Source organism: Mobula hypostoma, chromosome 5 (assembly GCF_963921235.1).
Source record: "Mobula hypostoma chromosome 5, sMobHyp1.1, whole genome shotgun sequence".
NCBI classification, from domain to species: Eukaryota; Metazoa; Chordata; class Chondrichthyes; order Myliobatiformes; family Myliobatidae; genus Mobula; species Mobula hypostoma.
Genome location: NC_086101.1, coordinates 33,779,698 through 33,801,780, shown reverse-complemented (window position 1 = coordinate 33,801,780; position 22,083 = coordinate 33,779,698). Strand labels below are relative to the sequence as shown.

Below are 22,083 nucleotides of genomic sequence, written 5' to 3'. Positions count from 1 at the left end.
TCCAATGGCCTTGACAAAGGGGCTTTGCCAAGTGGGAGCTGATGGTGTTTTCTCGATGACCACAGGTGACAGAGGAGACAGGGGTCCCCCTGGCCCACCCCCACCCATCGAACCACACATGATGAAGAGAGTGAAGGGGGACAAGGGCGAGTCTGGTTTCTCTGGAGGACCTGGATTCACTGGCCCCAGAGGTACACCATTTTTCGAAATACGACAACCACAGTAACTGCTTTCCATTGTTTGGGGGAGGCGGGGTGCGTGTGTATATGGGTTTGTTCCATTGGGGCAGGCACAGTAGCACAGTGGTTTACAGGACCAGTGACACGGGTTCAATTCCTGCTGCTGCCTGCGAGGAATTTGTACGTTCTCCCCGTGACCGCGTGGCCTTCCTCCCACATCCAAAGACATATTGGTTGGTAGGTTAATTGGTCATTGTAAACAGGCTAGGATTAAATTGGGGGGTTGCTGGGCAGCACAGCTCGAAGGACCAGAAAGGCCAATTCCACGCGGCATTTCAATAAATAAAAATAAAAGTCTGAACCATATTAACTCGCATCCAAGCCTCTCAGCCTAAAATACTGTTTCTGTGCAGACAGGAGACGGAGCTCTGATTTACCATGTGATCTGATTCAGGTTCCACAATGGGGGCAATGGGGTGACCATGTCTGGACTCAACAAAGCAGAGGAAAGCACTCCATTATGGGAGGGGCATACTGTGGGAGGGGTGGCACTGAGGGAGGGACACTGTGCAAGGGGTTGTATTGAGGGAGGGACACATGTAGGAGGGGCAGTACTGAAGGAGGGTCACACTGTGGGAGGGGTGATACTGAGGGAGGGTCACACTGTGGGGGGTGGTACTGAGGGAGGGTCACACGGTGGGATGGGTGGTACTGAGGGAGGGTCACAGTGTAGGAGAGGTGGTACTGAGGGGGGTTCATAGTGTGGGAGGGTAGTACTGAGGGAGGGTCATACTGTGGGAGGGGTGGTACTGAGGGAGTGTCACACTGTGGGAGGATGGTACTGAGGGAGGGTCACACTGTGGGAAGGGTGTTACTGAGGGAGGGTCACACTGTGGGAAGGAGTGGTACTGAGGGAGGGTCACACTGTGGGAAGGGGTGGTACTGAGGAAGGGTCACAACTGTGGGAGGGTGGTACTGAAGGAGGGTCACACTGTGGAAGGGTGGTACTGAGGGACGGTAACTCTGTGGGAGGGTGGTACTGATGGTTCACTTCAAGGAATTTCAAACATTTGTTAATGCTCCTGTCAATCGCTCTGCGAGGCTCCTCCAAGTGAAGGTGGTTATAGGAGTGCAGCTGTGTTGTTGTTGGCCAATCTGTGTCCTTCTCCTCCTCTCCATCAGGGAGTAAAGGAATGCCTGGTTACCCAGGCCAAGGAGGAAGACCTGGTTTTCCCGGAACTCCAGGACAACAGAAAGGCAAGCCAGGATTACCAGGATTACCGGGAGAACCTGGAAGTAAAGGAATGCCGGGGATCCCAGGCCCTCCGGGTATCAGTGGCTTTCCTGGGATGCCGGGTGAGAAGGTGAGTGTGGCAGGAGCCACTCTGAGGGTATGGAGACTGTGGAGAGAGCAGAGGAGCTTCACTAGGATGCTGTCTGGATTAGAGGGCATGTGCTAAAAGACCACAAGTTATCGGAGCAATATTAGGCTATTTGGCCTATCGAGTCTACACCACCATTCCATCATGTCTGATCTATTATCCCTCTAAACCCTGTTCTCCAGCCTTCTCCTCATAACCTTTGACACCCTCACTGACCAAGAACCTATCAAATTCTGTTTGAAATATGCCAATGACTTGGCAATGAATTCCACAAATTCACCACCCTCTGCTTCCCTGTTTCAGATGGACGTCCCTCTATTCTGAGGCTGTGCCCTCTGGTCCTAGACGCCCCCACTATAGAAAACATCCTCTCCAAATCCACCCTATCCAGATCTTTCAATATTTGGTAGGTTTCAGTGAGATCCTCACTCATTCTACTCAACTCCATGGCAAGTGCCCGCAAAAAACAAAATAATCTCGAGGTTGTATATGGTGACATATGTGTACTTTGATAATAAATTTATCTTGAATTTGGCTTTGAGGTATCCCTCAGTTCCCATCGTTCAGCAGAAAACAATCCCAGTCTTTCCACCCTCGGTTAGGAAGGCTGTGCTTTAGGTCTCATCTGCCTGGGGATGGGAGGTGTCTTGGGACTCAGGGCCAGTACCGAGTCAGGAATACTCCTGACAGTGCTGGTCCGTGCACAATCTCCAACCCACAGCAGATGAACAAGTTCCTGTTATTAATCACAGTGGGATGAAATCTGATGTAATTACCTCACCGGGCAATGACCCTGACTGGCAGGTCGTTACCATGGGTTCAGCTCCTGGCTTCAGAGCTGGAGGTGGGGGAGACTTTCTCATGTCCTCTCTTTGTTTTCCAGGGTTTTGTGGGTGTCCCCGGATTACCTGGAACCCTGGGAGAGCCTGGAGCCACCGGACCTAAAGGTGAGAGTGACAAGGAAAATGATGTGCCACAGGGATACGTGGGACCCTCTCCACCAAGACTGAGAGGAGGATTGAATCTGCTGAACAACTCACTCGGTGTTGGGTAGGGTCATTGGGTGATCGGCTTGAATGGTTTGATCCAGCAGATGGAGGAAGCTGACCTGGGAATTTGGATTACCCACCCAAAGCCAGGAGTCAGTTGGGAGGTTCAAAGCCGAATTTGAGGGGCTTCACTTTTTGAAAATTGGGGTGAGGCAGAACAAGGTGGAAGGTGATGGAAGGGCTAACTGGCCTCACCTCATCATAACAAATGTTACCTGGGCTGAGCCAGATGGTGGACAGAGTAGATGGAACAGTAGTGTGGGGTGTGTACTTGTCACTCTGTGGTCTACCACTGGCTGCAGGCCAGTGCAGTTGCCAGATGTTGTTTGATAACAGTGGGAATACAGATGTTTGTTTTTGGTAATAGTGAAAATACAGATGTTTGTGTTCAGTAACAGTGCGTATACAGATGTTTTCGGCTTGGTGACAGTGGCAATACAGATGTTTCTGTTCAGTGACTGTGGGAATACAGATATTTCTGTTCAATAAAAGTGGGAAAACATATTTCTGTTCAGTAATAGGAATACAGATGTTTCTGTTCAGTGACTGTGGGAATACAGATATTTCTGTTCGATAACAGTGGGAAAACATATTTGTGTTCAGTAACGGGAATACAGATGTTTCTGTTCAATAACAGTGGGAATACAGATGTTTCTGTTCAGTGGCTGTGGGAATGCAGATGTTTCTGTTCCGTATTGGGGAAAACAGATGTTTCTGTTCAGTAACTATGGGAATGCAGACGTTTCTGTTCAATAACAGTGTGAGTACAGATATTTCTGTTCAATAACAGTATGAATACAGATATTTCTGTTCGGTAACTGGGATTGGCAGATGTTTCTGTTCGGTAACTGAGACTGGCAGATGTTTCTGTTCAGTAACTGTGGGAATACAGATGTTTCTGTTCAGTAACTGTGGGAATACAGATATCTGAGTTGGGTCATAGTGTGAATACAGATGTTGTGCTGCAGTAACAGATGTTGTTATCACTTCCAGGTGATGTGGGAGACACGATGAGCATAAGCGGACTGCCTGGGTACAAGGGTGAAACAGGGTCACCAGGGGTCAAAGGTAAGCAGCCCAATGCCTGGAGAAGTGCACACCAGCAGAACGGCTGGCCCGGCCCACGTACTGACACTCTGCTCTGTTACAGGCAAATCCGGACAGGCAGGTCCCCAAGGGGAAGCCGGGAAAAGCGGAGAGACCGGCATCGAGGGAATGAAGGGGGTGTATGGTGATGCTGGCTTCCAAGGAAGACAGGGTACGTGTCCTGCTGGAGCGGCTGAGGCCACTGGGTCACCCAGTGATACACGCTCCACTGCGTCACACAGTCCTCTGTCAGTACAAAATGAGCAGTAACTTGCTGCCAGGGCTGTGACCTCTGCCTGGGGAGTGACCCTTAGTCCTGGAGTAAACATCCACAGATACTGTTTAACCACCATGATGTGCAGAGCTACTGCCTGCCACTGGCCCCTCCGGGCTCTCTCTACATGAAGGCTTCTCCATAGAGTGAAGCTGCTGTTGGCAAGGTCTGGAGAGCTGTTCTCTCAGGAACGGTAAATGCTTCCCACTGTGGCACCAGGTTAATGATCAGTCCCCTCTCTGACCCCTGGGCCACCTCCCCACTCGCAGTGCTGGCCAAGCCAGTTGTACCACTGAGCTGTCCCCGTGGGCTGACGGGGTGGCGAGGGAACTCAGGTGGATGCGGACAGTGATGGGGGAACGTGACACTGCATCAGTACTGCTCTCGACACCCCATTCCGGTCGCTCCCCCGTAATCCCCAGAAGCCGGCGCTGACGTATGCTCTCTGATCCACAGGCTCTCCCGGATCTCCGGGCTCGCCGGGTGGCCCAGGGTGGCAGGGTCCGAAAGGATCATCCGGCCCTCCAGGATTTCCGGGATTCCCAGGATTCCGAGGCACCAAAGGTACAAGTGACGGCGCGTGGCGGTGACTGACAAATCCTTTGCCTTTGACAGGATGACAGGAATCCAGACATCAGCGCGCTGAGGAGATAACCGTTGGGTGGTGTCCGTGGGCTGCTCTCCCCAGGGTGGATACCCAGAAATCAGGGACCAGGGACCAGGGCCCGGGTGAATTCTGTGGAGCTCTGCACCTGGTCTGGAGCCTCCTTTGGAAGAGCCGTTTCTGGCTGGGAGGGCGGGGGCCACTGAACGGGCAACGTGTAACTGGGGAGCACTGGGCCTCAGCCCTCACTCAGACCAACAGTAGTGAAAACAAGCCTGGCAGTTAAATCCAGCAGCACCTCCGCTGCCTCCTCTGGAGAAAAGACCCATAGGCACACCGGGCAGAAGGAATAGGAAGAGTCCAATTTTCCTGTCACACCTGCTCCACTCTCCAAAACTCATTCATTTATCTATCTATCTATCTATTTACTTATTTATTGGTTGGTTTGTTTATTTATTTAGGGATACAGTGCAGAACAGGCCCTTCCGACCCAGTAGGCCGCACGACCCAGTGAGCCACCCATGTGACCCTAGCCGAATCACAGGACAATTTATAATGACCAATTAACCTGCTCACTGGTACGTCTTTGGACTGTGGGAGGAAACCGGAGCACCCGGAGGAAACCCGCGGAGACAATGTGTAAACTCCCTCGGGTTGGCGCTGGAATCCGTAACGCCCCGAGCTGTGGTAGTGTTGTGTTAACCGCGACACTGCAATGGAGGCTCCTTCAGCACCTCTTCCCTGCACTAACCCAGGTCCCCTCAATAAGTCTCTTGATCCCTGCCTAGAGTATAGCCGATTTGATCTGATACAAAATGGTGCAATTCACTGTCTGTTTTGACAAAGAAAGCTAATCTTTAAATTGGTCATTTCTCTCTAGGAGAGAGAATCCCAAAGATTTACAGCCTTACGGCCGGATGAATTTCCTCTCCTGATTGCCAAACCCTTATTTTGAAACGGTGAATCCTCCCGCCCCATGACGTCCGGTCAGCACGGGCCGAGAGGCCGAAGGGTTTGTTTCCGCACTGTGTGACTCCACCAGGACTCTGAGCCATGAACTTCACTGAGGTTTCTGCCCCTCCGGTGAGAGTCGGGACTCCGCGGTAAAGTGTTAACCCGTTTCATTTTGAATTTGCCAACAGGTTTCAGGGGCCCTGACGGTTTGCCGGGTTTAGACGGGTTAAAGGGATCGAAAGGCTTCGTGGGGTCTCCAGGTACGGCAAGTGTTTTGGTGAATCGTTTTTCCATCAGCAGGGCTGTGGATGAATGTGCACTTCAGCCAAAAATCTCCCCTGTTATTGCCAGCCATCTGTCCAGTCACTCAGTGACCCAGGCTGGAGTACCGTCAACGAAGGAGGACCACAGAAGGCCATTCAGCCCATAGTTCCTGTGCTGGCTTGGGGAAAGTTTCCTCTTAGCTCCCTACCCTGCATTTGCATCAAAGATGCAGAGCTACCCCCCATGCTGTGTGAAAACATTTGCCTCCTCTCCTGCCCACCTCTGTCACTTCATGTCCTCTGGTTCACCCCTCCCCACCCCAAGCCCCAGGAACTTGCTCTTTATTCACCCCATCAGAACCCTTTCTGACTTTGAGCTTTACCTGGGACACAGAGACACAGAACATTATGTTACAGTAATTCCAGACACATTCCGGCACCTGTATAAGGCTACTCCACAATCACTCTAACCCTTACCTCCTACACAGCCATAAAGGCATCCGTTAGTCTTGCAAGACCATGGATCTGCGCCTGGAAAGTCTTCACTCTCCAGGGCGCAGGTCTGGGCAAGGTTATATGAAGACCAGCAGTTGCCCATGCTGCAAGTCTCCCCTCTCCTCGACACCAATATTGTCCCAGGGAAGGGCATTAGGACCCATACAACTTGGCACCGGTGTCATCGCAGAGCAATGTGTGATTGAGTGCCTTGTTCAAGCACACAACAGATGTTGCCTTGGCTGGGACTCGAACTCACGACCTTCAGGTAGCTAGTCCAATGCCTTAACCACTTGGCCATATGCCCACACCAACAGAGCCATAATCCTCCACTTTCCTGACATCCACCTACCTACCTAAGAGCCTATTGTATCAGCTGCTACACCCCCTGTCATGTCCCAGACACCCCCCACTCTCTGTGTAAAAAAAAACCCTGCTGGCATCTCCCCTGGATTTTCCAACACTCACAAACTGGTGTGCTGTCGTATTGGCCACTGGCGTCCCTCCTCAGCCCACCGGTCACCTCGGGCTCCTGTCTCAATGACCCTCCCCACTGTCCATCTCCCCCTCTCAGTCCTGATGCAGGCTTTTGACTCAGAACGCCACCCATTCCTTTCCTCCCTCAGATGCTGCTCAGCCTGTTGAGTTCCTCCAGCAGGTTGTTTGTTTAAGGTGCTGGAAAAGGTTGTTTGTTTCTCCTAATTATGAATGCCACCATTAAATCTCCTCTTCTGTGGCGACTGGCCCCAGCGTCCTCACAGCATTGAGTTCCCTCATCCCTGGACTTCTCCAGCAACCTCCTGACTCTCCTGACTCGTGTGCTGAAAACTCGGTTTTCCTTCCGACTCCTCATCAGTGTCCGGAAATCTGAGTGTTTCCCTCCTCTGCTGCCAATGATGACCTTAGTGTCCATTGTCACATGGAGGGACATAGAAAGGGAATTACAGAGGCACGAGAGAGGAGCTTGCCCAGGTGGATTGCAGGAGGAGACTGGCAGGGACAACGACAGAACAAATGGTTGAAGTTTCTGGGAATAGTTCACAAGGTGCAGGATAGATCTGTCCCACAGAAGAAGTTGTTTTCGAATGGCAGGGGTAGGCAACCCTGGCTGACAAGGGAAATTAAGGACTGCATAAAAGCCAAGGGAAGGGCATTTAATATAGCAAAAATGGTTGGGAAGATGGGTGATTGGGAAGTTTTTAAGATCCATCAAAAGGCAACTTTAGAAGGGAAAAGATGAAAAATGAGGGAAGATTAGCCAATAATATAAAGCAGTTATATAAAGAGTAAAGGGGAGGTGAGAGTTAATATTGGACCACTGGAAAATGATGCTGGTGAGGTAGTAATGAGGGACAAAGAAATGGCGGATGAACTTAATAAGTACTTCATCAGTCTTCATTGTGGAAGACAATAGCAGTGTGCCAGAGATCCGTGAGTGTCAGGGAGCAGGAGTGAGTGTCATTGCTATTACAAAGGAAAAAGTGCTAGGCATGCTGAATGGTCTTAAGGTGGATAAGTCACCTTGTCAGATGGGCTACATCCCAGAGTCCTGAGAGAGGTCGCTGAAGAGATAATGGATGCATTGGTCATGATCTTTCAAGAATCACTTGATTCTGGCTTGGTCCCAGAGGAATAGAAAATTGCAAATGTCAATCCACTCTTTAAACAGGGAGGAAAGCAGAAGAAAGGAAATTAAAGGTCAGTTCGCCTAACCTCAGTGGTTGGGAAAGTGTTGGAGTCCATTATTAAGGATGAGGTTTCGGGGTACTTGGAGGCTAATGATAAAATAAGTCAAAGTCAGCATGGTTTCTGTCAAGGGAAATTTTGCCTGACAAATCTGTTAGAGTTCTTCAAGGAAGTAACAAGCAGGGTGGACAAAGGAGAGGCAGTGGATGTCATTTCCTTGGATTTTCAGAAGGCGTTTGATAGGGTGCCACACATGAGATTGCTTAACAAAATAAAATCCTATGGTATTACAGAAAAGATACTGGCATGGATAGAGGAATGGCTGACAGGCAGGAGGCAGTGAGTGGGAGTAAAAGGGGCCTTTTCTGTTTGGCTGCCAGTGACTAGTGGTGTTCCTCAGGGGTCAGTAATGGGACCACTACTTTTCACATTGTTTGTCAATGACTTAGATAATAGAATTGATGGCTTTGTGGCAAAGTTTGCGGATGATATGAAGATAGATGGAGGGGTAGGTAGTGTTGAGGAAGCAATGTGATTACAGCAGGACTTAGACAAATTAGAAGAATGAGCAAAAAAGAGGCAGATGGAACACAGTGTTGGGAAATGTCTAATAATGCATTTTGGTAAAAGGAACAATAGTGCAGACCATTATCTAAATGGGGAGAAGGTTCAAACATCAGAGGGGCAGAGGGACTTAGGAGTCCTTGTGCCAGACTCACAGAAGATTAATTTACAGGTTGAGTTTGTGGTAAAGATTAAAATGGAATTTTGACATTAATTTCAAGAGGAAGAGAATATACAGGCAAGGAGATAATGCTGATGTTTATAAAAGACACTGGTCAGGCCGCACTTGAAATATTATCAACAGTTTTGGGCCCCGTATCTCAGAAAGGATGTGTTGTCACTGGGGAGAGTCCAGAGGGGTTTCATGAGGATAATTCCGGGGTTAACATATGAGGAGTGTTTGGCAGCTTTGGGCCTGTACTCACTGGAATTTAGAAGAATATTGGGGGATCACACTGAAACCTACCGAATGTTGAAAGGACTAGATAGGGTGGATGTGGAGGGGATGTTTCCTGTGGTGGGGGTGTCTAGAACTCGAGGGCACAGCCTCAAAATTGAGGGGTGACCCTTTAGAACAGAGGTAAGGAGGATTTTTTTTAGCCAGAGAGTAGTGAATCTGTGGAATGCTCTGCCACAGACTGTGGTAAAGACCAAGACCGTGAGTATATTTAAAGTGAAAATTGATAGTTTCCTGATCGCTCAGGGCATCAAAGGATATGGCGAGAAGGCAGGTGTATGGGGTTGAGTGGGATCCGGGATCAGCCATGATGGAATGGCGGAGCAGAATCAATGGGCTGAATGGCCTAATCCTGCTCCTATGTCTCATGGTCTTATGTACTGATGTACAGTGGGAAAACTTGTCTTGCGTACTGTTCATACAGATCGAATCACTACACAGTGCACTGAGGTATACAAGGTAAAATGAAAACAGAATGCAGAATAAAGAGTTACAGCTACAGAGAAAGGGCAGTGCATAGGGACAATAAGGTGTAAGGTCATAACAAGATGGATTGTGATGTGGAGAGTCCATTTTATCTTACTGGGGACCATGCAATAGTCCTATAGCAGTGGGGAGGAAGCTGGCCTCGAGCCAGGTGGTCTGTGCTTTCAGACCCACCCCCGCTCTGTTTCCCTGAGTTAATGAAGAGGTGGGGAGCGTTGTTGTGGAGAGTTGGGATGATCTGGGAGGTGGAAGCAGGGTTGATGGAAACTCTCCAGCGGGCACCAGAGAGGAGGGGAGTGGGAATGATTGGAGAGAGCACAGTCTCAGCAGGCCGAAGGGCCTCCCTTTGCGCTGATCAGCAGTGGACGAGGAATGGTGGATTGAGGGGGTTCTTACCGAGAGGAAGGAGTAACCGATCACACGGGGATGGGGATGTTCTGACTCTCACATGTACTGAGCTGGAGGAAAAGCTTGTCTTGCATGCTGATCACACAGAGGAATTCATTCCACAGTGCACTACGGTAAGAACAAGGTAAAACAATAAGAGTATGCAGGTAGACAATAGTTGCAAGGTCATAAGTTAGACTTTGAGGCGAAGAGTCCATTTTATTGCCCTAGGGGACCACTTAGTAGTCTTTTAACAGTGGGGTAGAAGCTGTCCTTGAGCCTGGTGGTACCTGCTTTTGGTGTTTTGTATCTTCTACCTGATGGACAGGGGAGATGGGAGAATGTCCAACACAGTTGGGGTCTTTGATTATGCTGGCAACGAGAAGTACAGACCGAGTCCGTGGAAGGGTGGGTGGGCTGGTGTCCGTGACGTGCTGAGCTCATCACCCTTGAGGAATAACGATTAACACTGGCAGCTGACATGCTCTGATTGGTTTAAGACTCCGTCATATGCAGTGTGGGCACATGGCCAAGTGGTTAAGGCGTTCGTCTAGTGATCTGAAGGTCGCTAGTTCGAGCCTCAGCTGTGGCAGCGTGTTTCTGTCCTTGAACAAGGCACTTAACCACACATTGCTCTAGTGTTTGTGCGAGGAGGGTGCCCGACACAGATTTCCAATCTGCGCCTTGTAAGGCATGAAAATGCCCGACGCAGGCCTCTCACGCTCTGAGTCGATGTTCCATATGCAGTGGTGAAGAGGCTGTCAGTCCTCCGCCGGCCAATCACCAGGAGCTAGCATCACATGTGGGGCTGAGTGGCCTTTTCCTGTGCTTAGTGGCTGCGCTGCGGTCGCCTCCTGTAAGGAGGAGGTGATGAGAGTGTCTGAGTTGGCCACGTATCGTCATGAAATGCAAGAGGCCACTTTGGTGTGGGCTCAGGAAGGTGAGGTGGCCAAGCTGCCGGGGAACTTTCTAAAGACAGGATGCACCACTCCTGTTCCTAACACCTCAGCCAAAGTTGGCTCCTCCAGCAAGACTGCTGTCTCAGAGCAGAATGAGGTGAATGTTGCACCGCTGTGTCTGCATGGGGCAGGCAGGGTTAACTGCCCACACGCGAACGTTGACCTTGCTGCTTTTGCCCACAGGTGTGAGCGGGAAAGGAGTGGAAGGCCTTTCTGGGGAAGCGGGTGAAAAGGGAGAGAGAGGAGAACCGTACACACAGCTGGGGGATCCTGGTCACCCCGGATCGCCTGGACCCAGGGGCGACATTGGTAACTGGCATTGTCCACATCTGACACCTCCACACTCCCCCCACCCATCCACCCTTCACCCTCCCACCCCCACCCTTGCACCATTCTCATGTTTGATTGGTATATCCAGACACCAGTGTGCTGCCACTTCTCATACTCATCTGTATGGTTGCCTTAGGTCACCAAGGTCCTGTTGGCTCACCCGGACCTCCAGGGCCACCTGGACCCCTATTCCCTTCTGACAAGCCAGGAGCACCAGGAGACCCAGGACCGAAGGGGTTGGATGGAGCCCCAGGTAAGGACCTTTTCCGGGTTCTGTGCTGTTGGTTTCCAGGGAGACCACATCTAGTCCGAGCTCTCACTGAGTGACGGAGGTTGGTCAGGGGAAAGTGTAACACAGCTAGGCAAAATAAGGTACAAATTCCAGCCTGGTCTGCTGTTGTCCAGCTTTCTTTCTTTGTGATTGGTCAGCGATCCGTCCATTATTGGTTTGCAATCTGACTGACCATCTGTGATTGGTCAAAGAGCTGTATGTCTGACTGTGATTGGTCAGAGAACTGTATGTCGGACTGTGATTGGTCAGAGAGCTGTATGTCGGACTGTGATTGGTCAGAGAGCTGTATGTCGGACTGTGATTGGTCAGAGAGCTGTATGTCTGACTGTGATTGGTCAAAGATCTTCCTGACTGATTGTGATTGCTCGGAGGTCTGACTGGTCAGCAGTGATTGTTCAGAGCTCTGACTGACTGAGTGACCTTTGAGTGGCTGAGACCTAGAATGACTGTGATATGTCAGGGTTTTTACTCTGTTACTGTCTTGGCCATTGGTTTTAGGGTGATTGGGTACGCCAGAGACCTTTGAAATGACTGACTGATGGTCAAGCATTGACCATGACTTTGGAAGTTGCCTGCAGTCATATACGTTCCTGGTCACCAGTGTAGAGGTGTCCAGCTGAGGTTTGTTTCCATCTCCAGAGTTAGACAGATCCAGAGTGGGGCTGGGGGAGATGTGGGTCGGTGAGATCTCTAACTGTTTTGTGCACTTTCACAGGTTATCCTGGCCTACAGGGCTCACCAGGAAGAGGGGGCTTCCCTGGGATCAAGGGTGAGAGGGGAGACCAAGGAAAAGAAGGATTTTCTGGACCACATGGATCCAGGGGTGAGGTGGGGAAGCCTGGTCTTCCCGGAATCAATGGCATTCCCGGCAAGAAAGGTAGGTGCTCTCCTAACAGCACAGGGGTTAGGAGTGCTCAGCAGGCTGAGTCCCGGACCACTTCCCTAGCCAGGCCTACACCCATCGAGCCATCAACTTCCTCCTTTTACTCACTCGGTGCCCAAGCCCCTGAGGAGGGACTTCCAGCGGTTGTCTGATTGGAAGCAGTTCTTCCCAACTTGGTCCAAGTCTCTGTGCCATATCCCAGGTCCTGGTTCCGGGGCATTTGTCCAGCTTTTATCCTCCGATTGGTCCGTAAGGGGACGTACAGTAAACAGTTTCTGAAAGAGCAGGGAGTGAAATCGGCTGTGAGTCGATGAGCTGGTCAGAGGGGTCGATAGGAGACACTATCTCATCCAGGACCAGGAGACAGCTGCACAAGTTGAGGAGTTTATACAGTCACCCCCGGAGGACAGCAAATACACAGCATTCAAAGCCCCGCTCATAAGGACTTCCGGACTCTCACGGCGCGAGCGAGCTGCCCGCTTGCTGCACCTGGAAGGTTTGGGAGACAGGCCGCCGTCGGCGTTAATGAACGAGATGCTGGCCCTGGCTGAAGGACACAAACCCTGCCTCATGTTTGAGCAGGCGTTCGTAGAGCAACTGCCCGAGGACATATGCCTGCTGCTGTCCGACACAGATTTCAGCGACCCCCGGGAGGTGGCGGCCCGGGCAGATGTGTTGTGGAATGCTAAGAAGGAGAGAGGGGCATCTGTCGCACAGATCACCAAGCCGCGTGCCCAACGGCAGACCAGACCAGGCCCGGCAGCAGAGCCTACAAAACCCGGCGACGGGAGTGAGGAGCCCAACGAACAATGATGTTTCTACCACCAGCGGTGGGGCACGGAGGCCCGCCGCTGCAGACCACCCTGCAAATTCCTGGGAAACGCCAGGGCCCAGCCGCTGCCGATCGCTACGGCGGCTGGCCATCAGGACAGCCTCCTGTACGTCTGGGACAAGCAGTCGGGACGCCGCTTTTTGGTCGACACCGGAGCAGAGATCAGCGTTTTACCTCCAACAAGTTATGACACCCACAACAGAGAACCGGGACCCATCCTGAGGGCCGCAAATGGCAGCACAATACGAACCTACGACACCCGCACGGTGCGGCTACAGTTCAGCTCCAGCCGGTTCATGTGGGACTTCACACTGGCCACCGTGGCCCAACCACTCCTGAGGGCAGATTTTCTACGAGCCCACAGACTGCTGGTCGACCTGCAAGGGAAGCAATTAGTCCACGCCAAGACTTTTCAAACGTTCTCCCTGGGTGAAGCACAGTTGCCAGCCCCACACCTGGACTCCATTACGCTGTCCGACGATGAATTCACCAGGGTCCTGGTGGATTTCCCATCAGTTCTGACACCGCAGTTCACGGCAGCCATGCCCAGACACGGAGTACAGCACCACATCCCGACCCAGGGACCACCCCTCCACGCCCGTGCTCGAAGGCTCCCCCCGGACAAGCTCCGACTGGCGAAGGAGGAGTTCAAGAAGATGGAGGAATTGGGGATCATACGACGGTCCGACAGCCCATGGGCCTCCCCCCTGCACATGGTGCCCAAGGCAACGGGGGGCTGGAGACCATGCGGTGACTACCGCAGACTGAACGAGGCTACAACGCCAGACCGCTACCCTGTGCCGCACATTCAAGACTTTGCAGCAAACCTACACGGCGCAAGGATCTTTTCCAAGGTAGACCTCGTCCGGGGATACCATCAAATCCCCGTACATCTGGACGACATCCCCAAAACAACACTCATCACCCCGTTTGGCCTTTTCGAATTCCTCTGAATGCTGTTTAGTCTAAAGAATGCCGCACAGACGTCCCAGCGGCTAACTGACGCGGTGGGACGGGACCTGGACTTTGCATTCATCTATTTGGACGACATCCTCATAGCCAGCAGTAGTCGGTAGGAGCATCTGTCCCACCTCCGCCAGCTCTACTCCCGCCTGAGTGAATTCGGCCTTACAATCAACCCGGCCAAATACCAGTTCGGACTCAACACCATCGACTTCCTGGGCCACAGGATTACTAAAGACGGGGCAACCCCTCTGCCCGCCAAGGTAGACGTGGTCCGCCACTCCCTCCGACCTAACACAACCAAAGGCCTGCAGGAATTCCTGGGTATGGTGAATTTCTACCACTGTTTCCTCCCCTCAGCAGCACGAACCATGCGCCCCCTGTTCACTCTGATGTCGAGTAAGGGCAAGGACATTACCTGGGATGAAGAGGCCGCGGCCACTTTCATTAAAACCAAAGAAGCCTTGGCAAACGCCGTGATGCTAGTGCACCCCAGGACGGACGTTCCTACTGCCCTCACGGTGGACGCATCCAACACAGCAGTCGGTGGAGTGCTGGAACAACTCATCGAGGGCCACTGGCAACCTCTGGCGTTCTTCAGCAAACACCTATGACCACCTGAACTCAAATACAGTGCTTTCGACTGGGAGCTATTGGCACTATACCTGGCAATCCAGCATTTCAGATACTTCTTAGAAGGTAGGCCCTTCACTGCGTTTACAGACCACAAACCGCTTACTTTTGCGTTCACTAAGGTGTCCGATCCCTGGTCGTCCCGCCAGCAGCGACATCTGTCCTACATCTCCGAGTACACGACGGACATCCGGCATGTCTCGGGAAAGGACAACGTCGTGGTGGACGCACTATCCAGACCTACCATACAGGCCCTGCCCCAGGGGGTGAACTATGCAGTGCTGGCAGAGGCACAGCAGGCAGACGATGAGATCCCTAGTTATAGAACTGCGGTTTCCAGTTTGCAGCTCCAAGACCTCCCCGTAGGCCCAGGTGAGAGGACCCTACTGTGTGACGTAGCTACCGCCAACCCCGCCCCAGCAGCCTGGTGGCGGCGAGTTTTCGAGTCCATTCACAACTTAGTGCACCCCTCTATCAGGACAACCATCCGGCTGGTCGCCAACAGGTTCGTGTGGGATGGGCTTCGTAAACAGGTCAGTGAATGGGCCAAAACGTGCATGCAGTGCCAAACGGCCAAGGTGCAGCAGCACACCAAGGCTCCACCGCAGCAGTTCGAACCCACCCGCCGGAGGTTCGACCACATCCATGTGGATATCGTGGGGCCCCTGCCAGTGTCGCGAGGAGCACGGTACCTCCTAACTATGATAGACCGGTTCACCAGATGGCCAGAGGCAGTCCCGCTCAGCGACACCACCTCCGAATCCTGCGCCCGAGCACTGATCGCAACCTGGGTAGCGCGCTTCGGGGTACCGGCCCACATTACCTCCGACAGGGGCGCCCAGTTCACCTCCAGCCCGTGGTCGGCTATGGCCAACCTTTTAGGATCACAGCTACACCACACAACTGTCTACCACCCACAGTCGAACGGACTATTGGCGCGTATCCACCGTCACCTGAAGTCGGCTCTCATGGCCCGCCTGGAGGGGCCTAACTGGGCGGGCGAGCTTCCCTGGGTCCTGCTCGGAATCCGCACGGCGCCCAAAGGGGATTGGCACACCTCATCGGCTGAGTTGGTGTACGGCGCACCCCTGGTCATCCCAGGAGAGTTCATACCAGCCCCAAGGGGGCAAGAGGAAGAACCCACAGCAGTCCTGGAGATACTACGGGAGAGGCTCGGTAACCTGGCCCCCATCCCCACTTCACAGCACGGGCAGAGCCCGACCTGCGTACCCAAAGACCTGCAGAACTGTAAGGTTCTTTTTGTACGATGGGGCGGACACCAGGCACCGCTACAGCGGCCCTACGAGGGGCCGTTTAAGGTGATCAGGAACAACGGGTCCGCGTTCATGCTGGACATTGGGGGGAGAGAGGAGGTTTTCACGGTGGACCGACTCAAACCGGCCCATGTGGACTTGGTGCAGCCGGTCCGGGCTCAGGCACCGTGGCGCAGGGGCAGACCGCCCAAACAGAGGCCGATCCAGACTGTGGACATTGGGGGGTGTATCACCGGTTCTGGGGGGGGGGGGGGTTATGTGGCGACCCACTTTCCAGCGCACACGAACCGGCTCACGAAACAGTGCGTGCCGGCAGAGAGGCCGGACCCAAAAAGGGCACCAGGCCATCTTTAACAGCAGGGGGATTATCCCGCGTGCGGAAAGGGTCTGCGAATATGCATTCCCTACAGCAGTCCCACCCAGGGAGGGCGGGAATGGGAAGTCTTTAAAGGAGGCCGCGAAGTTTGAATAAATCTCTTTTGTCGCAACTTCAACTCACCGACTACGTGTCGTTATTCTAGCGCTGTGTGTAGCAGACTGCTACAGTGTTCTCATTTGTTCTGTATTTCATTTAAATACATAATTTGTTACTCAGTTTGTCTTTTTATATCGTTTTAACTATTTCCATGACACTTTGACTAATTAAGGTAGCTTAAATGGGTGAAAATGTACTGGTCCTAATGTGTCCTAATTAACCAGAATCCACTGTATATTTCTTATTGTAATTTATAGTATTTTTATGTATTTCACTGTACTGTTGCCTCAGAACAACAAATTTCACAATATATGTCAGTGATTGTGATTCTGATCATTTCTCTGTTCATCAACAGGAGAAAAGGGTGACCAGGGGATGATGGGATTCCCTGGGGCGAAGGGTCTGCCTGGAGATCGCGGAGCTCCTGGTGTGAAGGGATTTTTTGGGCAGCCAGGTGAGTGAAGCGGCTTCTCCCCCTGCTCCCCTCCCCCCAGGTACACCCCTGGGTGCTGCTTTCCACCAGCTCTGTCCGTGTTCCTGGCACTGAAAGAGCACAGGGATCGGCGTGGTTCTGTGATACAACCCAGGCAGGTCGCTGATCATGCCTGGTAGGGAGCAAGAACGTGAGCACTAGATGAGCTGTCCTCCCTCTCTCACCAGCAGTTCAACATCTACTACCCCACTCCCACCCCCGAAGCAGGAACCAGCTCACTGCCCCAGAGAGAAAGTCCTCACCCTCTGAGATGGCAATATGGGCACAACATTCTGAGGGAAGTGTTGGGGAAAAGCGCAAGTTAGCTTCTCACCAAACAACCAACAAGCAACAGCTGAAACAGTTGTGTACCAAGGCCATTAACTCATCAGATCTGTACCAGGGTCTTTAACTGATCAGATTTGTACCAGGGTCACTAACAGACCAGTCCTGTATCAGGGTCATTAACTGACCAGTCCTCTATCAGGATTATTAACTGACCAGTCCTGTATCAGGATCATTAATTGACCAGTCCTCTATCAGGATCATTAACTGACCAGTCCTGTATAGGGGTCATTAACAGACCAGTCCTGTATCAGGATCATTAATGGACTAGTCCTCTATCGGGATCATTAACAGACCAGTCCTGTATCAGGATCATTAACTGACCAGTCCTGTATAGGGGTCATTAACAGACCAGTCCTGTATCGGGATCATTAACTGACCAGTCCTGTATAGGGGTCATTAACTGACCAGTCCTGTATCGGGGTCATTAACTGACCAGTCCTGTATAGGGGTCATTAACTGACCGGTCCTGTATCGGGGTCATTAACAGACCGGTCCTGTATCGGGATCATTAACTGACCAGTCCTGTATCGGGGTCATTAACTGACCAGTCCTGTATAGGCATCATTAACAGACCAGTCCTGTATCAGGATCATTAACTGACCAGTCCTGTATCAGGATCATTAACTGACCAGTCCTGTATCGGGGTCATTAACTGACCAGTCCTGTATCGGGATCATTAACTGACCAGTCCTGTATCGGGATCATTAACTGACCAGTCCTGTATAGGGGTCATTAACAGACCAGTCCTGTATCGGGATCATTAACAGACCAGTCCTGTATCGGGATCATTAACTGACCAGTCCTGTATCGGGGTCATTAACTGACCAGTCCTGTATCGGGATCATTAACTGACCAGTCCTGTATAGGGGTCATTAACTGACCAGTCCCGTATCGGGATCATTAACTGACCAGTCCTGTATAGGGGTCATTAACTGACCAGTCCTGTAGCAGGATCATTAACTGACCAGTCCTGTATCGGGGTCATTAACTGACCAGTCCTGTATCGGGATCATTAACTGACCAGTCCTGTACCAAGGCCATTAACTGACCAGTCCTGTATAGGGGTCATTAACTGACCAGTCCTGTATCAGGATCATTAACAGACCAGTCCTGTATAGGGGTCATTAACTGACCAGTCCTGTATCGGGGCCATTAAGTGTCCCATTTTGTACCAAGGCCACTACCTGAACATTTCTGTACAAGCATCATTACCTGACCGGATCTGTACCAAGGCCATTAATAATTCTGAACCAGGGTCATTTACTGGCCAGATCCCTCCCCTCGGGGCTGAATGGCCTCATTTACTTGAAACAATGAAAATAAGAGGAGGCCACTCAGTGCTCCAGGCATGCTGCACCATCAGAGAGGGTTATGCACAATCCCTGTCCCACCATCTCCCCACATCCCTCGATCCCTTTGGGGTTGATGAACACCTCTACCAGCTCCTTGAATCCAATTACTGGTGTGATTTACACCGGCTTTTGTGCCAGAGAATTCCACAGGTTTATCGCACTCTGGCTGAAAACATTCCGCCTGCTGTGTGCTCCACGTTCTCTGTATCCTGAGGCTGAGAGCTCAGGTTCCAGACCCTGCACACCAGCCCCACCTCCCCGCAAGCCCCCCGGAGTATCCGAGACCCCATCCCGTACACACTACAGGAGTTCCTCCCACAGTATTAGAGCCAAGGTAGTTTGACCTGTCAACATTGGTTAGTCTCCCAGAACGTGTCCTCCATGCATGCTACTCCAGCCCTGACTTGACCACTGCTGAGTCGGGTTTTTGTTGTACCCTTCACCTGGCACCCATAGGTGGTGGGCCAACTTCCATTAATGGCCGGATGGTGACCCAACAGGACGAGGATGGAAGGGGTGAGGGGAGGAGTGGTGGGGAACAGGGTGGGAGATGGTTTTCCTGCTACCAGTGATGGTGGAGAAATGGGGAATGGAGTTTAATCTGAGCAGATGTCAGAGTTTGAATTTTGGGAGGTCTTCTTCTTCTTCTTCTTCTATTTCCAGCTGTTTAGACGCATCTAGGCATATCACAGACCTCCGCAGGATGTATAATTAATTATAGAACTTCAAGGAACTCAAATTCTCGAATACAACCTCGTCTCACGTGTAAACTGAATAACAGACTCTTCAATCAGGTGTTGATTCTCTTGGTGGCCAAACAAGGATTTAATAGAAAACCAAAATAAATTTAAGCCAGATAGCCTCTTGAACAACATGCTTCTTTCAATTTTGTATCGATTACAACTCAGCAAAACATGCTGGACTGTCTCTGGACTACCACAGTCACATAATCCAGTAGGACGTTTTCCTATTATCTTTAAATAATAGTTTAGCCCACAATGCCCCAACCTAAGTCTTGTAAGTTTCACCATATCTCTACAACTTAAAAGGTAACAGTCTGAGACCTTTTTAACTACTGGGTGACTAGAAAAATAATGCCTGCCCCTTAATTCATTTTTCCAATCCTCCTGCCACTTCTTCTCTATACCTTTTTTAATCCTACTTCTCAATTCTGCTCTGCCTAGGGGAACTCTAATTTCTACTTGCCTGCTCTGTAAGGAAGACTTCGCAATGCCATCCACAATTTCATTTCCCTCCACCCCAGCATGCCCAGGTATCCATGAAAATCTAACTGCACAACCCATCTTCCCTACTCTAAACAAAACTAAGAGAATCTCAATAACCATGTCAGGACGAGCTTTTGATTTACTCCCTTTTATAGCCTCTAAGGCAGCAGCAGAATCCAAACAGATGATAACCCTACGTGATTGAGAGTCTTCTATCCACCACAAGGCCCAGAGGATTGCTAATAATTCTGTTGCAAAGACAGAAACACCATCTGAAACCCGGTGACCAATCTTAACTCCAATTTGAGACACATACATCCCAAATCCTGCCCTGGGTCCACTGAACCATCAGTAAAAATCTTCAGATAAGATCCCCATTTATTATTTAAATATTCATTTGTGATCAACGCTGATGAAATTGCTCTACTTCCTTGAAGCTGAAAAAGGAGGAATAGGTCTACTTCTGGTTCTGGAAAGAGCCAAAAGGGGATGGGCGGCAAGCAAATTTGGTCAACTATGTCTTCCTCAGTCAGTTTCAATTTCACAGACCAGTTATTAACCAAATCTAAAAATGGATATCTTTTGATTTTACTTTGGCGCTCCGACTTCCCCTGCAAAAGATATTTTGATGGACAGCTGTGACTGAAGCCATTTAGTTTTGCCCAATACTGCAGGCCCAACTGAACTCGTCTTAAATGTAGAGATGCTTCTCCCATCTCCATACATAATGCCGGGACTGATGTTATTCTAAAAGCTCCACAACACAGTCTAAGTGCTTTGGACTGCACAGTGTCTAGTTTTCCAAGCACTGCCGTAGCAGCGGAACCATAAGCAATACAACCATAATCTATAACTGATCTAATCATAGCTAGATATATTAAGTACATAGTTTCCTGCCCTGCTCCCCAGTCGCATCCAGCAATACTTCTCATAACATTTAAAACTTTCTCACACTTTCCAATTGTTTTATCTATTTGAACCCTCCAAGTAAGTCTTTCATCAAACCAGACACCTAAAAACTTGAATACCTTGACTCTTTCTAGTGGAGAATCGTATAGACACAATTCACAATCAGGAATCTTTCTTCTAAAGCCAAAAATCATATATTTGGACTTAGAAGCAGAAATCCTGAAACCTCATTTATTTGCCCAGTTTTCAACTGATCTTAAAGCCTTTTAGATAGATAGATAGATAGATAGATAGATATACTTTATTGATCCCGAGGGAAATTGGGTTTCGTTACAGCCGCACCAAGAATAGAGCATAATATGCCTTAATATATACTTGATGTTTCTTCCTCTTTTCCAGATTGCACCATCGTCTGCAAACAATGATTTGCTAAATCCTGTCCCTACCTGATCAAAGATATAATTTATCATGACATTAAAAAGAACTGGACTAATGGCACTTCCTTGAGGGGTACCATTACCTATTTTAATTGACTTGGAGCTTGTTCCGCCTATTCTTACTTGAATTGTCCTTTCCTTAAGGAAATCTTTGATCCAATTAAACATTCTACCTCTAATTCCCGCATCATAGCGTTTAATTAATAAGTCATCCCTCCATAGTGAGTCATATGCTCTTTCAATATCTAGAAATACACTTACCATTACTTCTCTATTTTGAAATGCTTTTTAATATCATGATCTAAAAGGGCAACAGATTCCATTGTTGATCTTCCTGTTCTAAAACCATTTCGATAGGCAGCAAAATGTCCCTTACTTTCCAAAAAATAAACAAGTCTGTTGGTGACCATTCGTTCCATAGTTTTACAAAGCACTGACATTTAAGCTATAGGCCGATATGAACTAGGACTAGACACGTCCTTACCTGGCTTTAAAACTGGAACTACCACCGCATGCTTCCATTCTACTGGCAATTTTCCTTCTTTCCACGCTGAATTAAACAATGCTAGAATTTCTATTAATAAGAGTCATCTAAATGCTTAAGCAATTCATAACACAGTCCATCCCTACCAGGAGAAGTGTTTGAACTGGATTGGACAGCTTCCTGCAATTCCTGAAGGGAGCAAAACAAATTTATGGAGCTATTATCATCCAAACTCCTGTCCAATTTCCAACTTTCCTTTAACATAATTTCCTTTCTCAAATCACCTAACTCTCCAGAACTGTGTAACGCTTGGAACACCTCTACATACATATCAGCCTTTTCTTTATT

General features: G+C 50.1%; 1 protein-coding gene across 4 annotated transcripts in view; it reads left to right on the top strand.

The window, feature by feature from the left end:
- The window catches only part of LOC134346743 (collagen alpha-6(IV) chain-like), a 182,010-nt gene that overhangs the window by 146,585 nt on the left and 13,342 nt on the right, over positions 1 to 22,083 (top strand). For all 4 annotated transcript variants that reach the window (XM_063048336.1, XM_063048335.1, XM_063048337.1 and 1 more), the window contains exons 33-43: positions 66 to 191; positions 1,362 to 1,543; positions 2,445 to 2,508; positions 3,604 to 3,678; positions 3,761 to 3,868; positions 4,427 to 4,534; positions 5,717 to 5,788; positions 11,009 to 11,134; positions 11,292 to 11,408; positions 12,163 to 12,324; positions 16,863 to 16,961. In XM_063048336.1, the coding sequence (XP_062904406.1) occupies positions 66 to 191; positions 1,362 to 1,543; positions 2,445 to 2,508; positions 3,604 to 3,678; positions 3,761 to 3,868; positions 4,427 to 4,534; positions 5,717 to 5,788; positions 11,009 to 11,134; positions 11,292 to 11,408; positions 12,163 to 12,324; positions 16,863 to 16,961 (1,239 nt within the window). The remainder of the gene's footprint in view (positions 1 to 65; positions 192 to 1,361; positions 1,544 to 2,444; positions 2,509 to 3,603; positions 3,679 to 3,760; positions 3,869 to 4,426; positions 4,535 to 5,716; positions 5,789 to 11,008; positions 11,135 to 11,291; positions 11,409 to 12,162; positions 12,325 to 16,862; positions 16,962 to 22,083) is intronic.